A 15,329-nucleotide genomic window follows, 5' to 3' on the forward strand; every position below is an offset into this window, starting at 1 on the left:
TTTAAGGGCCACTGATCTAGTCAGGAGGGTAGAGGAATAAACAATTTACATCGTGCTTGGAGCCCAATACTATCTTCAAAACACAACAGTAACATCCAGGAAAAAGCTTCTCCATGGCAGTTCCTAGCGGAAGAAATAGAAATATGTATGCATTTTACACACACACACACACACCTCTCTCTCTCTCTCTCTCTCTCTCTCTCTCAGCACCAGAACGTGTCTTTTGGGATTTTAGAGAAAACCTGAGAGAAGATTTACAGATAGAAGACACTCAGTAAGTGTTTGTTGACTAAAGGATCAGGTTGGAGTGAACATATTTTATAATTCTACTCTTCTAATCACTGGCAATTGGATGCTTATAGATGGACAGTGGTATCCATCCATCCATCCATCTACCTACCTACCTACCTATCATTTATGTATGAAGTCGAAATGATAGTGACTAGAACTCTCCACTCTTGGTTCTTGTGGGGGACATCAACCACCCCCAAGGATCCGAATTAGGCAGAAATAACGGAAGGGCCAATCAGATCGCTCTCCGGACTGGCCTCCCAGGGAGGACTGGCGGAAGAGGGAACATAGCTGCCTTCACGCAGTCGGACAAAGAAGGCCATACTCGCTCAGGTCGGTGGGAAATTCCTTATGGGTCGCCAGGCGAGGTGTCACACCTCGGTGGTGCAGGTCGTTGGCCAGGTCTCCCAATCGGAAAACTTGGACGCACCGTGGGTTCGGTGTTCTCCGAGACGTCAAGGAAACGGTCAGCGGCTCGGGCGGTACCAGTAACAAACATGGCGGCCAGAGCTTCAGGCGCAGGTCAGGTGACGCAGCCCCTGGCTCCCTTCCCACCGGCGGCCCCGCCCCCCGCTCGCTGACGCAGAGGGGGCGTGCCTGCCCGGAGGCTCTGTTGGGAGGTTAGGAAAACCCAGGGATACACATGCGCAGTGGGGAACCGCAGGCCCGGGTCTCCGGCCCGCCCATCGCCCCGCCCCGACCTGCGGGCGGGGCAGGGCCGAGAGTCCAGTGCCGCGGGCCGGCTTCGGGGACTTCCTCGTTGGGTCCCCGGCCCGGAGTGTCCGGAGTCGTGGCCCCGCTGCGCTCACCGGACTGCTAGCCGGAGCCTAGGTCGCAGCCGCCACCCAAGCAGATCCTTCCCCCGCACGCCCCGCGCTCCCCGACATGCCCAACCCCAGCAGTACCTCCTCTCCCTCCCCCCTCCCCGAGGAGATTAGGAACCTGTTGGCAGGTAAAGAGCGGGAAGGGGGCGGGTAACGCTGCGGGGCGGGGGCGAAGGGACGGCGAGCCGACGGGGACAGAAGCTTTCACTGCGTCCCCCACTTCCCCGCGGTCCCCTGTCTCCTGGCCGGTGGGACGGGGTCTGAGAGGGGGAGTGAGCGTGTGTAGCATGAGGGTGCTAGGATGATGGGGAAGCCCTTATGCTCTTCTGTGTGCATCGTGAGTGTGTGTGTGTGTGTGTGTGTGTGTGTGAGAGAGAGAGAGAGAGAGAGAGAGAGAGAGAGGAGAGAGAGAGAGAGAACTGGGAAGGGATCAGTAATGAAAGTAGTTTTCTGGTCGGTGGAGGAGAAGAAGGGTGTAAAGCAAAGAGATGTCTGAGCTACAGATGTCAGGGGTTACGCGATGGAAGGGTTTGTCATTTCTAAAACTCCCATTTCTCTTGAACATTCAGTCCACTCATGTTGAAGACTCAGAAAGGACCTGGTTCTCAAATGGCCCCTTGTCTTCAGCTTGAGTAACCTACTAAAAAGGAAGGATGTGTTCAAGTCCAGCTTCCTGTGTCACGATGAGAGGACTTCATCTTTGCACCCTCATCTTCCCCTTTTCAGTTTTACCATTTATAGGAACTTACTTTAGGAGTTAAAGATGCAGCTCCTCAAGGCTACATGCTAGGAATGTAGATGTGTATTGTAGCTAAGGGCCAATGAAAAATTGACATTTCTTCATAAGGTAGAAAATATATTAGGGCAACACAAATCTTAACCTATCTTGATGCTCTGGAATTCTTACCATTACTCACTTTGTCATTCATGCATCGGAATTCTGGAAACTGAATTTTGATAGTTTTACTTTAGTTGTCTCTTAAGTATTTATCTTTCAATATTGGTCATGAATATCCCGTATTAAAAGAGTTTCTTTTAGATGCCTATATTACAAGTTGGTTATTTTAACTTGTAAAAAGCAATATCTAAAATGTGACATTTTAAGTGGTAAGTTACAGTTATAGTGTGAGACCAAATCTAATACTCTGCTATACTGTTTCAGAGGTTAGCATCATGAATATGACAGAGAAAAGAAAATCGTTAGTGTATGGATGCAGACTTAGTTTGTGTGACCATGATTACAGTGTGATGAATGCATTTGTGGTGGGATAGTATTTTACTCTAAGAAATGCTTGTTGTCAGTAATGAGTACCACTAAGGGAAATATTGAAAGAACTGAAAAGACATCTTTTATTCCATTATATTAGAGTTTCACATGAGTACTATTTTACTACAGTTAATGCTTTTTGTTATTACGATGTTGGAATTGCTTAGCGTATTATTGTTTACAGTATTATTTTAATAATCAGATCAGAGTAAGTACTTATCATTACTCCAAAAATAGATGTTACCATTTTCAGGATGTTCCAGGTCTAGAACTGAATTTCCCCCCTCTTTTATGAAGGTATGAATTTCTGAATTTAAGAAATAAAGTACAGACCTTTGGGTGCCTGCTTTTAAAGCTTGACAGCCCCCCACAGTAGACAGTTTGCTCTGTAGATCTATAAGCATACATTTGCAGATAGTATGATATGTACTTCATGAGACCCTTTATTCTCTGATGCCCATATATTACAAGTGTTTCATATGGCCCTTATTTGAGTAACTTAACTGAAAGCTTAGAATTACGTAATATTTAAATTATCTACCAGTGCTAACTTCCTGTACACGTTAGCCATCTCTTTCTTTAGACAGGTAATATACTTGCATCATGTCTGAAATCAGCATTTAGCTAAAACACATGAAATGTTAAAACATTACAATTTTGGAGATTATAAATTTGCCTGACACTTTATTTTCAGAAGGTATTTTCAAGGTGTATGGCTCTGAGAAAATAATATATCTTAGAGAAATAAGTGAACCAGTGTTTCTTAGTTTTCCTTTTTTGACTTATTCAAAGAAAGCTAACATTTTATATTTGACTGTAGTTACAATCTTTTTTGAGGTAGGGAAGTTTTCAAGAATAAATGCTCTCAGGTTTTTCCCCGCATTTTTCATCCAAAACAAACCTTTTGGAATTGTGCATGATGACTTGTATTGGGTAATAGTATATTGTTAAATATAAAAATTACTAAAACTATAGAAGAATTGGTATTGGCTTGACATTTATAGCTATTACTGGCTTACCTAGTTCTTTCTTTGAAACTAAGAACAGAGATATTGGGGGTGGTGGTTAACAATTGAGAGCTGTTGGGGTGCATGGCATTGTGCTAGAATTCCAAGGCAGAGAAGACAGACACCTGAACTTTTCAGGCATTTTAAATCCCTTGCCCTCAGAAAAAAAGAATATAAAGTCAAAAGATAATGCCTTTCAAGATAAGAATGTTTGGACATTTTCCTTTGTTTTCTATGTGTCTTATTCAAGTCATTATGTGTCATGTGTTTTAAATGTTTGACATTTCAACTGCTTGATAGAGGTAGGTGCTCAAATGTAGTCTTACCCATTTATTATTTTCTTTCTGATTATAAAACTTTTAGGCTCTCCCCCAACCCCCGTCTCATTCCTTCCCACTTAAAACAGCAACAGCATTCTATAGAAATGCAAAACCCATAGAGGATATCATTCTTAACTGGCATTTAATGGTACTCTTGAAAAAGTGGCTATATAATTGGTTACTTATTTATATTTATATGGAATCAGTATTTAAATCTTAAAAGCCTATACTTTTTATAAAAGTGTTTGAGCTTTTCTTCGATTCATGAATGGAAAAATGTTTACAGATTTCTGCTGTTAAAAGCAAATTTTGAACTGCCATATACAGGCAATTGTTAATATTTTTCTTTTTAAAATTGCGTTAAATTTTTTAAAATTAAATTTATTGGGGTGACATTGGCTAGTAATATTATATAGGTTTCAAGTGTACATTTCTATGACACATGATCTGTATATTGCATTGTGTGTAATTTTTTTCACAACAATGGAAGAACAGGTTTAGCCTGGATAATTAGAATCAAAGGATAACCCCAAATCTTGTCCATTTAATCTTCTCCTACATCCAAATATTTTGACTAGGACTAACAGCAAGAATAATCTTGATTTATGTGAGTTTTTCCTTCAGGCAGCCAAGAAAGTGAGAGGAACTGGAACCACTGGCCCCCCAACCTCCATATGTTTACTCACCCTTTGAATACTGGAGTGTTAGTATTTTGCAGTCAGATATTCTCATTCATTTGCTTTAGGACAACACATTTAAAAAGGAAAACTGTAAGAAGATGTTAGTGTCTTTATTAAATTAGAAAATGAAACCAATATTAAAAGAAGAATATAATGGATATCAATGCTCTGAAAAATCAAAACCAGACCGAACAATCAATAAACAAAGTGGCTATGTGGTTCCTGTAAAGTGACCTTGAGATTTTATTCATCTGGCAGTCTTGCATTGAAATACTGCATTTTCCCCTATTGGGGATCTCCAGGACACTTTTTTTTTTTTTTAATTTTCACAAATTATAATCGATAATCCCTTTGGGGGCATTAGGTAAAGAATGCAATTCAACTGAAATAAAGATTTTCTTTTTTATTTATTTTTTAACTGCTAGTAAAATATGGTTTGATTTCCACCTTTCCAAAGTTCCATTTATAATTTATTTGGTCAACATTTTGGTTTTATTTTTCCTCTGAGAATTATTTATGGTATATCTGGTGTCCCATAACTTTCTCCCGGGGCATTGGCTGAGTATGTAAAGGGAAGAGTGCCACCTACTGAGTCCCCGATAGTCACCTGTTTCTTCAGCACCTGGATTTCTCTTCCGAGCAGGAACAAGCCAGTCCCCTTTTGGCAGTGATAACTAATGAGCATAAAGTTGACAGGAGAACATTTTATCTCAAAATGAAATCAGTCTACGACAACTCTAAGATACTCTCTTCCAGAAATAAGAAAATGTGTTTGTAAGCCAAGGGGCCAGAAATTCACAGTTTCTTATACGAGTCAGATTAACAGATGAATTAAGATGTGATGTTGGGAGAATTATTTACCTGTCTTAAGCATATGATGTCCCACTGTTTCTTGGGAGGGGATCTTTGGGGCTGGCTTATGGCTCTCCATGGGAAGTCTTCTCATCTCAGATTCCTAAGGAAGGCTCTTGATAGTACGAACAGTTTTTTTATAGTTACTCAATCCAAATGATCGCTGGCTTTCTGTTTAAAAAGTAGGGATTCGAAATATACTAAAAAATGAGCAGTCTATAAAAATTTTCCAAATGAGTTTATCTTGACTTTATCAGCACTAACGTCTTACTAGGAAGAAGATAGAAACAACAGAGTGGGAAAAGCCTCTGGTGATTTGAAACAGTTCAGTTGTCTCTCATAAATTTAAGATTAAGTGTCATATATGGGTGATAAAAGTGGCATAGGCTAGTTTTTATATACTCATTATTCACTTAGTTTGTCTTTTTCAATTAAAGCCAAGTCTATTTTTTTCATTCCACTGAGTTTACATTTCTTTTTCAATCACATACTGAACACACGATAATAGATGCTGCCTACCAGTGAATATAGTGTAAATCTCAGACTAATGTGTTATTCACTGTGGCCTCTTTGAAAATGCGTGGTAAAAAGATTTTGATTATCATAAGGTGCTATTTATCAAGAGTCATCTTTTAGAGGTGAAAGATGTTCATCTCTGTCCTTCAACAGCCTAGTTTTCTATCAAAATAAATTATTTAGCTTTCAAAGCCAATTTTGAAAATTTTATCAGATGATAGGATATAAGTCTCAGGTATGTATTCTATAAGAACTCCTGTGCTTGGTCATGCCTCTTCTTCCATGTTAGAAAAGTCCACAGTTCAACCATAACCTGTAAACGTGCGAGGCAATCAAGAGAAAGACATTGATTAAGGCAATCAATAACTTTTCAATTAACCGTTTCCCAACTGTGGGCATTTGGCTCCATGATGTGCATGTACCCAGTTTAATTTTTATGTTTTCACCCTTAGCTGTGTGTGGTCAGCCATACCTCCTTTTAACAGAGAAGCAAAGCATTTTGCTTTTTGTTCCAGTGCCAGCTTAAAGTTTGGCTGGGATCCTTACCACATTAAGTTTGGTGATAACACCTCAGTGAATACAAACGGAAACCTGGCCCTACTCAGAAAGTAGAGAAAGATGTGGAATTAAGTAGTAAAGCCATTTGGGGTGTAGTGTGGTTGGTTTTACACTTATTGATCTGGTGCTGAGCAAATGGTAGTTGATTCCGTTTAGTTCTTGCCTCCCTCTTCTATACCATTGAGACCATCACAGAGGCTGTGTGTGTGTGTGTGTGTGTGTGTGTGTGTGTGTGTGTGTCCACTCAGGGAGGTATTGGGTGGTTAGGGGACAGCTGAAGCCACCAGGTGTTACCTTTGTGACTTGTTTACAACCTCCAGCCTGGAGTCATGTTGCGGGCTGTTTGCTGGTGGAGGATGGTAAGGGCAAGTGGTCAAACATCCGCTTTCTTCCAGAGTGGGAACCGGTGCTGTGTACTCAGCGTCAAGAAGCCCAGAGTTAATTTTATTGTTTGCAAGAATTTAAAGACTGTTCTAACCTCGTGTGGTTTCACCTTTTCATTATGTATAGAAGTTGGTAGAAAGCAGTTAGCCTTTATGTGTGTGTGTTAGATACCTGTCCTAGCCACTCAGGTGGCAGTTTTTCTAAGATGGGGGGGGGGGGGTATGTGTACAGAAAAGGAAAAGGGGACAATTGGAGTGCCATTCGGTGATTTGGTGTGTGCTAAGTGTTGGCCTCGTAGGGGTCGAGATGGCTTGTTGAAAAGTTTCTCAAGTTAAACTGCTCGAAGATTGCTGAGCCAATATATGATGTCATCTTTTAATTTTGTTTTCAGACCTTAACATTTATCTACAGAGCTATTGTAAGCCTGATCCTATAGAGGCCCTCTCTCGCCCCCAGGTCTTTACAGTCTCACTGGGCGATGTTTACTCTTGACAGCATAGAGGAGTAACAGGAGCAGAAAGCAGCTCATTTACAGTCCAGTCCCTGGGATAACCTTTTCCTCCGTGATGACTTGACGGAGATGGGGCTAATTCTGGGGGTGCCCGGGGCGCTGATCTGCAGGGGGCGGGGGTAAGACCTGGTGCTTTGGGGGCCTCTGAGAACAGAGTTTCTCCTCTCCCGTGGGGCGTGCGCCCGGGAGTGGAGACCTCCTTCCGAGGAGGAGGAATTCTGACTCACCAGGCCCACAGGCAAGCCAGAAGGCAGGCTGACCTTTTCTCGCAATCGAATTATGGCTGTTCCCCGACCTACAGGCGGCCCGGAGTCTGCAGTCCGCCTGTTAACCCGGGGACACGACCCCTGAAGGAAGGTGGGAGAGGGCTCCTGCGCCCCCCGCGCCCCGTGCGCAGGGCCATGGAGCACAATCAAAAGCTTCAGATCTCTTTCCCAGCCGCTGGAGGAGCGCTGCGCTCGCCCGGGACTTTTACTGCTCGCTTTTGAAATATTACCCCGGCTCCGAGCCACAAAGCCGCGGCAGAGCCCGTCCCGTTTGTCTGGCGAAGGTGCTGCCCCCAAACGCAGCGCTCCCTTCTCCCAGCTCCAGGGCGGGGACCCGGGGCTTGAACACTCCGCGCGCCCACTGCCTCGGGCCCGGAGCCCACGCTCCTCCCGGGGCCGCCCGGGAACTTTTCCGCGCTGGTCGCCCCGTCTCTGCCTGGGACCCGGCGCAGGCCCCGCCGGCCCGGAGGGTCCCCTGTGCCCGGAGAGGCCGCTTTCGTTGGACTCGAACCTCAGTGGGCACAGTGTGGGTTTTCAAAAAACACACACCCAGATGGCAAAAACTTAAAAACCCACCCGAGTCACTGGGCACCAACAAACTACGATTATTGCAGTCATGGTTTCCACTTTTAAGCTCTTATTTGTTAAAAAAGAAAAAGAAAAAGAAAAAGAAAAACAGCAAAGCAGTTTCTACATCTTCCTGATCTCCTTTGAGAAGTATTTTTTTTTAAAAAAATTAATGTTTATTAAATCACTTTAGTTGCCGTAAACCCCTTTCCTGGAATACGTTTAGGAATAAATACATGGAGACTAAACATATAGATCTTTCCCCTTGCCCAGTCTCTGAACCTCCCCACCTGCACCCGGAGGACAAACAACAGCAGCCTAGCTGGTTCCCGCAGCCTCCCTCTCTCCCAAGCACTTCCTCCTACAACACTAGCAGGGACCCGGGTTTTTACAGCATTTTTGGAGAGTATTGGGAAACACTAATGTAGAGCATCGCAGCTTTTGATGTTTTCTGTTTTTTTTGTTTTTTTTTCTGGAACTGAAATGACCTTTTAAAGAAAAAATTCTTGGGCTGCAATTCGTTCTGTTATTGCTTCCGGAGATAGAAAATAGATCCCGTTTGTTTAAACTTGGATTGTATAATGAAAATGTAAAATAGGCAATTAAATACTCGGGGATGAGGGAATTAAAGACTAACTCGGAGGGGGAGTAACATTAAGCAGACTCGTCACCAATCCTCGTGCCCGGGGTTCTCGCAGGGGCTGAGTCGGGTGGGAAGGAAGAATCAGTGGAGATGCTGCTCCTTCCCACCCGCTTTCTCAGCAGATTTATTGGGACCATCTCCGAGCAGCCAATGAGCGTTTCCATTGCAGCGGATCCTGGAATGTCCCAAGTCCGTGCGCTCCTGTGGGCGCAAAATGCAAAGAGTGTAGAGGAGAGCACTTTCACAAAAGTGTTTTATTACTTGGAGCTCCCCGGAGAAGTCTGGGTCTCATTGGCACTGGTACCGGGGTGTGCCTCTGTGTCCTCCTCAGACACATGGGCAGCTCAAAGTGAAGCTGTGACACTTGGCCGCTTTCAGTTTGTTTGGAGACTCACTTTTAACATTCATATCAGAAAGCGACTTTTAAAAAAGCATATCAAGATTAAATTTTCCTTCTTCCCCTTGTCATGTTGATTTAGGGGAAAATTACCGTTACGCATTTATTGTGAATATAGAGAACAACAGCTTATCAGCTTTGCTCCTGGTCTCAAGATACTTTTGTAATCAAGAATTTAAAATCGATTACATTCTATCTCAAACACTAGGTTTTAAATTGTTCATTGTAAGTACAGTTGAAAGACTCTTGGACTGCTTTGAAGTAACACATGTAACATTATTGTATGTCTTGACTACTATCTTTGTATCAGTGTGAGTTAGGAGACAAAGTAGTTAAGTAAAGAGAAAGTAAAACATACATACTTTTCTTCGCTATGAAATATGGATGTTTTGCAGTCATACCTACTTGAAAAATTTTTATGGTATCCTCTGTATTAGAGATCTCAAAATGGGATTTAAAATTCTGTATATAAAGTTAATTTAAAGTTGTACAATATTTCATGAACTATAAGAATGGAGCTATTATAAAATCATACCGGTAAGGATTTGTTGGAATTTTATACTAGAGAGAACTAGATAGCAGAATAATTTAGAAGTTTATTAATTTTTAAAAAAGAGGATATATGGAAATGTTATATGAGGCCATAGAAATTTTATCTCTAGGTTACTATATTTTTAAATAGTGGATGAATGTATTGTTGCTACTTATTCCTTTATTTAAAGAAATGTTTCAGGTAGTAATACCAAGGCAAGAACACACAAAACCACACAATTGATTATCTTTTTTATTTGAGGGTGGCTGGCCAGAGTGGGTGGGGCAGGTAGGAAGGAGGAGGTTTGATTTGGGGAATCTTGGCTAGAAAAGGAGATTTATTTTTTCCTTTGAAAGCATTGAACACCTGAAAATAGATTACAATGGGAAAAACAGGCCTTGCCAGAGACATTAGCTTATACTGGCGTAATATTTTGAATGACCTAGTCATACAGGAACTCACAAAATACTATTAAATGGCAGTAGCACATGGATGAAAGCTTCGTGCTTGCTTTTGTAGGAATTTGTTTTATGGGGCACCATACTTTATTAAAACTTGTATGCTTCTTCCTGGTTTAATGATGCCAAACATCCAAATAGCATTTGCTGTGCTAAGCATAAGTAGAGCATACAAATTTTATTAGCTAACTGGTGAACAAATTTGTCCAACTTACTATTTGAAACATACTTCAACTGTTACGCTTTGGACTGATAAATAACTATAACAGATTGTACAGATATTAACACTTATGGATAGAAACAATCATTGTCCTATTTGTCTTCACAAAAAATGATTCTTGCTTACAATTTGTATCCTGTTTCTTATATTTTATGGTTCAGATGTTGAAGCATTTGTAGCAGACGTACTGAAAGGGGAAAATTTATCCAAGAAAGCAAAGGAAAAGAGAGAATCTCTTATTAAGAAGATAAAAGATGTAAAGTCTATGTAAGTCACTTACTTGCCTTTTATTATTAATTTTTTACTTAGAAGCAACTTTGTAATTAATGTTTTAATAAAGAATTGATTGTCATTGAATTAAAATTGTAATGTTACTTAGTTGCTATTAAGTATTTATAGAGGACAATATATATTTTCACTATAATAGCTTTTAAAAACAGATTTGCTTATCATAACACCCTTTTTTGTGGTTTGTGAATATGTATTTTTGTAAGCATTCTAGCAAAATTCAACTGTTTATTTTGCTTAGGTGAGGATATATTTGTTTTAAATGATAAGACACAGTTAAGTTGAGAATTTTAACATAAATATGGAAAATAACCACCAATACTGAAATGAATTAATGTAAATTGTAGGTATTAAAGATATGTTCTGATTTTACTACTGTAACTTAGGTTTTTAAAAATCCTTTTATTATAAATCCATAAATCTTTTAGGATTGTCATTTCAGGATAAGAGGTAGTTTTTTTTCTCCAAATATATGTTTATAATATACATTTTAAAATAGCTTTGAATTACTGTCACTTATTAGATCTTGTTTTGATTTAATGTCAGTCCTCATTTTAAAATATAATGCTCTTGTTTTATTTTGCAGCTATCTTCAGGAATTTAAAGACAAAGGTAAATTTTCAAGTTTGTCAAACTTGAAGTTATTTTTCTTTGTGGCTGATCTGACACATACTGAAATGTGATAGTTGGAATCAAAATTTAAATATCCGACTGTATACTTAGACTTTCAAGATGAGAGTGCTAGCTCCCCCTGCTGAGAAAAAAATTAAAAAGTATATCCAGAATCTACTCTGCACGAATCTTCTGACGAAGAAATCTCCGTTAGTTCACATTCTTAGCTTTTATGTGTCTTAGAGTCCATTGTGACAGAAATTGGTTAAGAAAGGTCTGTCTTTGCAGCTATTCGTAGAATAATTTGGCGAAGCAGAGGTGAGATACCAACCCAACGCCATTTAACACTGCAGAGATGATTTCATAGTAGTGATGGGAGCAGGGGGCTCCAGGGCTGGGTACTTATAATGTTTTAAGGATAATTGTTTTAAAAACAGGGACAATTCTTGTCAAGAACGTAAGTAAAATATTTTTCAAATGCTGGTTTTTACTATCCTTTTGATATGAATAAATGTATGCCATAGAAATTTTCAAAGAAGGAAATTCAATTTCTTTCTTTCTTTTTTTTTTTTTAATATGTGAGAGTGCTGGTTACCTGATGGTCTTCCTGTAGATTTGAGAAACAGCTGCTTAGCACACTGAAAACCAAGTCAGGAGAGGCGTAGGAAGTGCCTGCTTTTTCACATCTTTAATTCTGTAAGGCCCATACTAGCATGATGCTAATTCATAGGTCATGACCTGAGTCCTGTGAACGCTGGTATGAGGGTCACAACATGAGGTCAGTTAACCTACGCAGAGCTAGGATCTGTGTTTGGGCGAAAACAGTATGACATCTTCTAACTGGGGTTAGCAGATACCACAGAGTAATTCATATCTCTGCCAACTGATAAGTGAGAGAGTAGTGACAGTTTCAATAAACCAAGTACTTAGCTAGACAAGCCCCAAATCAAACAGTTAAAAGGAAACCACAGTACTTTTCACGTTAAATCATTAAGGTTGTTGTGATTGGAGGGAATGAGATTTTTTTTTTCCATTTTAATTTTTTAACACTGTTAAAGAGAAGAGCAGGGACACTCCTGCTTCCCACAAATACCCACTTTTTGATAGTCTACAACAAACCTTAAACTATGGGTTTAATTAGGCTTCATTTTGCTTAGTCGAATGTAGAAACAATAAATTTATACATTGTAATTGTGATAACTTTTATACAGTGTACTGATTATAGAGAAATATTAGATTTTTACCTTTCTTCTTAAAAGCACATTTTGTACTAGGGATTATTTGTCACTCTCTCATTGTGACTAACACATTAAGAAAATTTGAAGCTAAGAAAGCATGATAATATGAAGTCATTGTCTGCTTGCATATGATTCAGTAATAGGGTAGGAACTTTCCCTTCGGTATTCTGGTTTAGGGCTTGTTCAGGTGTGTGGATATTAAAATTACATTACTGAGATATATTCTTTGTCTCTAAAGAGAATGGAAGTTTATATAGTATTTGATAGAAACTGAAAAATGAGCCTAGAATACGAGTTCAAATAACACAGAATTCAGAGATTCCCCATAATCATTTCCCTCTGAATAAGTCATTTGTAGTTCAATACTGCTGTACTGAGTTAACTAATCACCGGGAGCGCCTGTTCAGAAGTGAGCCTGTGGATAAATTAGATGTATACCTTGGAGAAATATGAGAAGCTGAGCAATTCTATGCCATCTTACCCCAAAGTACAGCTTTGTTCTAACAGGACCATTCCTGTAGTTTGTTAGGGAATGGTAAACTGAAGTGCACATTTAATAGTTGCAAAGTAGTTATTCACGATACGTTTTAAACAAAAATAGGGATGTATTAATGATCGGATTCTACATGGAGTAAATTCTTGCACCCATGCATGTTTTGAAAGAGCTGCTTTTCTTTTTTCTCTTACATATTCCCCTTGGGGTTGTGGATTGTCTTCATCCAAGGTGACCTGGGCAGATTCCTTTCAGCTGTTTTCCTGTTCTTTCTCTTTCCCTCCCTCTATTCTCTCAGGTCAGTATGGGGTCACAATGAAGTGAACAGGGGCTGTTTTCCTCCTTGTTTCCTTTGGACTCCTCTTTGTTTCACATACTTTATTATTTTGTCAAATGACAGTTAAATACCATGTTAATATCATTATTGGGAGGAAAAAGGACCAGGTAGTGAGTTCTGAAGTAGAATGAATTAATCCAGGTTTATTCATTTCTATTAAGTGAGCTATTAGTTTCTCCAAGGTACACACGGTTTAATGCCCTTCCTGACTACCCTTTACATCTCCTCCTCCCTACACTGTAGATGCTACCCCCACATCGTGAGACCGAACAGTACAGACTTGACCGTTAGCAGTATTTTAGTTCTTAAAACCATTTGAATTGATACATTAAGCTGCACAGATCTCAGAGTAAGATTTGTTTTTAATTCCAATTTTTTTGCATGAGAATAGTTTGTATTATAAGAAACTTTTTCATTAAGTTAAGTTTTTACTTGCTGTTTATATCCATTTCCATAGCAAGCTGTGGTCTTAACACTCCCTTTTCATTTCTTTACTTCCTTAAGGTCCTCATTTTTATCTTTTCATATCCTGAAGTCTAGATTCTCCATTGAGGTGGTCTGACAAATTGTGACTTTAGAATAAATGATCAGTTGGTTTTCTAAATTCCTTAATTTTGCTGTAAATGAGAAAGATTTGAATCTAAGCAACGAGGACCTATCGCTTAAGTCTAGTCCAGTGGTTGGCAAAGTCATTAGTCAACAGAGCCAAATATCAACAGTACAACGATTGAAATTTCTTTTGAGAGCCAAATTTTTTAAACTTCTTCTAATGCCACTTCTTCAAAATAGACTCACCCAGGCCATGGTATTTTGTGGAAGATCCACACTCAAGGGGCCAAAGAGCCGCATGTGGCTCGCAAGCCGCGGTTTGCCGACCACTGGTCTAGTCCCTGTTACTCATTTGAAATATTGCCTCTTCTACCTAGAATAGAGTTCCTTCTTGTGTCCTTCACATATTGTACATTACAGAATTATGGGCTAACCCTGGTTTTCTATTCTTAGTTGCCATATAGCCCAGTAGTATAAAGTATATCTGAATATAGGCTTTATGTACTAGGAATATGTTAATTTTAGAATTATTTTAGACTAGAATTATGATTATTTTAGATTTTGTTCTGTGTCACATAACAAGGTCATAGGTCTCTTAAATATAACGTGAAATAACTGAGTAAAGAATCTTATTGACTGAGTATTAAGTATAATTTTCTAATATATATTAGGTGACAAAAAACTTTACTTATAGTTGTATCTTGCCCTTATGTTAGTCTTGTTCTACTCCCGTGATGACTTAGGTGTGATTATTTTCTGTATAGAATGATTAAGATAATGTGAAGATACCTATGCATGACACATAGCAGGTGTTCAGTAAATATTATATTCTCAGATTCAACTTCATTTATCAAGAGGATTTAAGTAAATCTTGATTTAAAATTAAGTTTTCAAATAGTTTTTGAGGAAATTTTTAAAAAATATATTTTTATTGATTTTAGAGAGGAAGGGGAAGGGAGAGAGAGAGAAACATCAATGATGAGAGAGAATCATTGATTGGCTGCCGCCCACAGACCTCACACTGGGGATTAAGCCTGCATCCCAGGCATGTGCCCTTGACCTGAATCGAACCTGGGACCCTTCAGTCCGCAGGCTGACTCTCTATCCACTGAGCCACGCCGGCCTGGTGAGGAAATTTTAAATTACTAAAAGAAGGGCATGATAGTCACATGAGAAATACTTCAAGAGAAGATTTTTCATATTCATAAGTTGTTAGTGCTTTAGAAAACACGAATCTATTGTTTTCAGTTCCTTAGGTGCCATAGCTATTCTCCTTTAAAATATTTCCCTCTAATTAAAAAAATTAATTTTGTCCATTGATATTGTTAAATATGTATAGATTTACTTAGAAAGCAATTTTCATTGACCTCATTGGTATTATTAACTTAATTAATGGAATAAACTGCTTTTTAAAATAGCAGGATTGGTAGGAAAGAAAGGATCCATTTTAGTTTGTTCTGATGGAATCCTTAAGAACGGCAGAAAAGTCAGAAGTTTGGGTGACCTTTAATTTCTTTTC

The 15,329-nt window shown here is 39.4% G+C and overlaps 1 protein-coding gene across 2 annotated transcripts in view; it reads left to right on the forward strand.

Annotated features, from left to right (window-relative positions):
- The first annotated feature begins 984 nt into the window (after positions 1 to 984).
- SKAP2 (src kinase associated phosphoprotein 2) overlaps positions 985 to 15,329 on the forward strand; it is a 145,485-nt gene continuing 131,140 nt past the window's right edge. For both annotated transcript variants that reach the window (XM_079786403.1, XM_079786402.1), the window contains exons 1-3: positions 985 to 1,243; positions 10,455 to 10,560; positions 11,168 to 11,193. In XM_079786403.1, coding sequence (XP_079642529.1) covers positions 1,177 to 1,243; positions 10,455 to 10,560; positions 11,168 to 11,193 — 199 coding nt within the window. In that variant the 5' untranslated portion in view covers positions 985 to 1,176. The remainder of the gene's footprint in view (positions 1,244 to 10,454; positions 10,561 to 11,167; positions 11,194 to 15,329) is intronic.

This window comes from Cnephaeus nilssonii (genome assembly GCF_951640355.1).
Source record: "Cnephaeus nilssonii genome assembly, chromosome: 12".
Lineage (NCBI taxonomy): Eukaryota > Metazoa > Chordata > Mammalia > Chiroptera > Vespertilionidae > Cnephaeus > Cnephaeus nilssonii.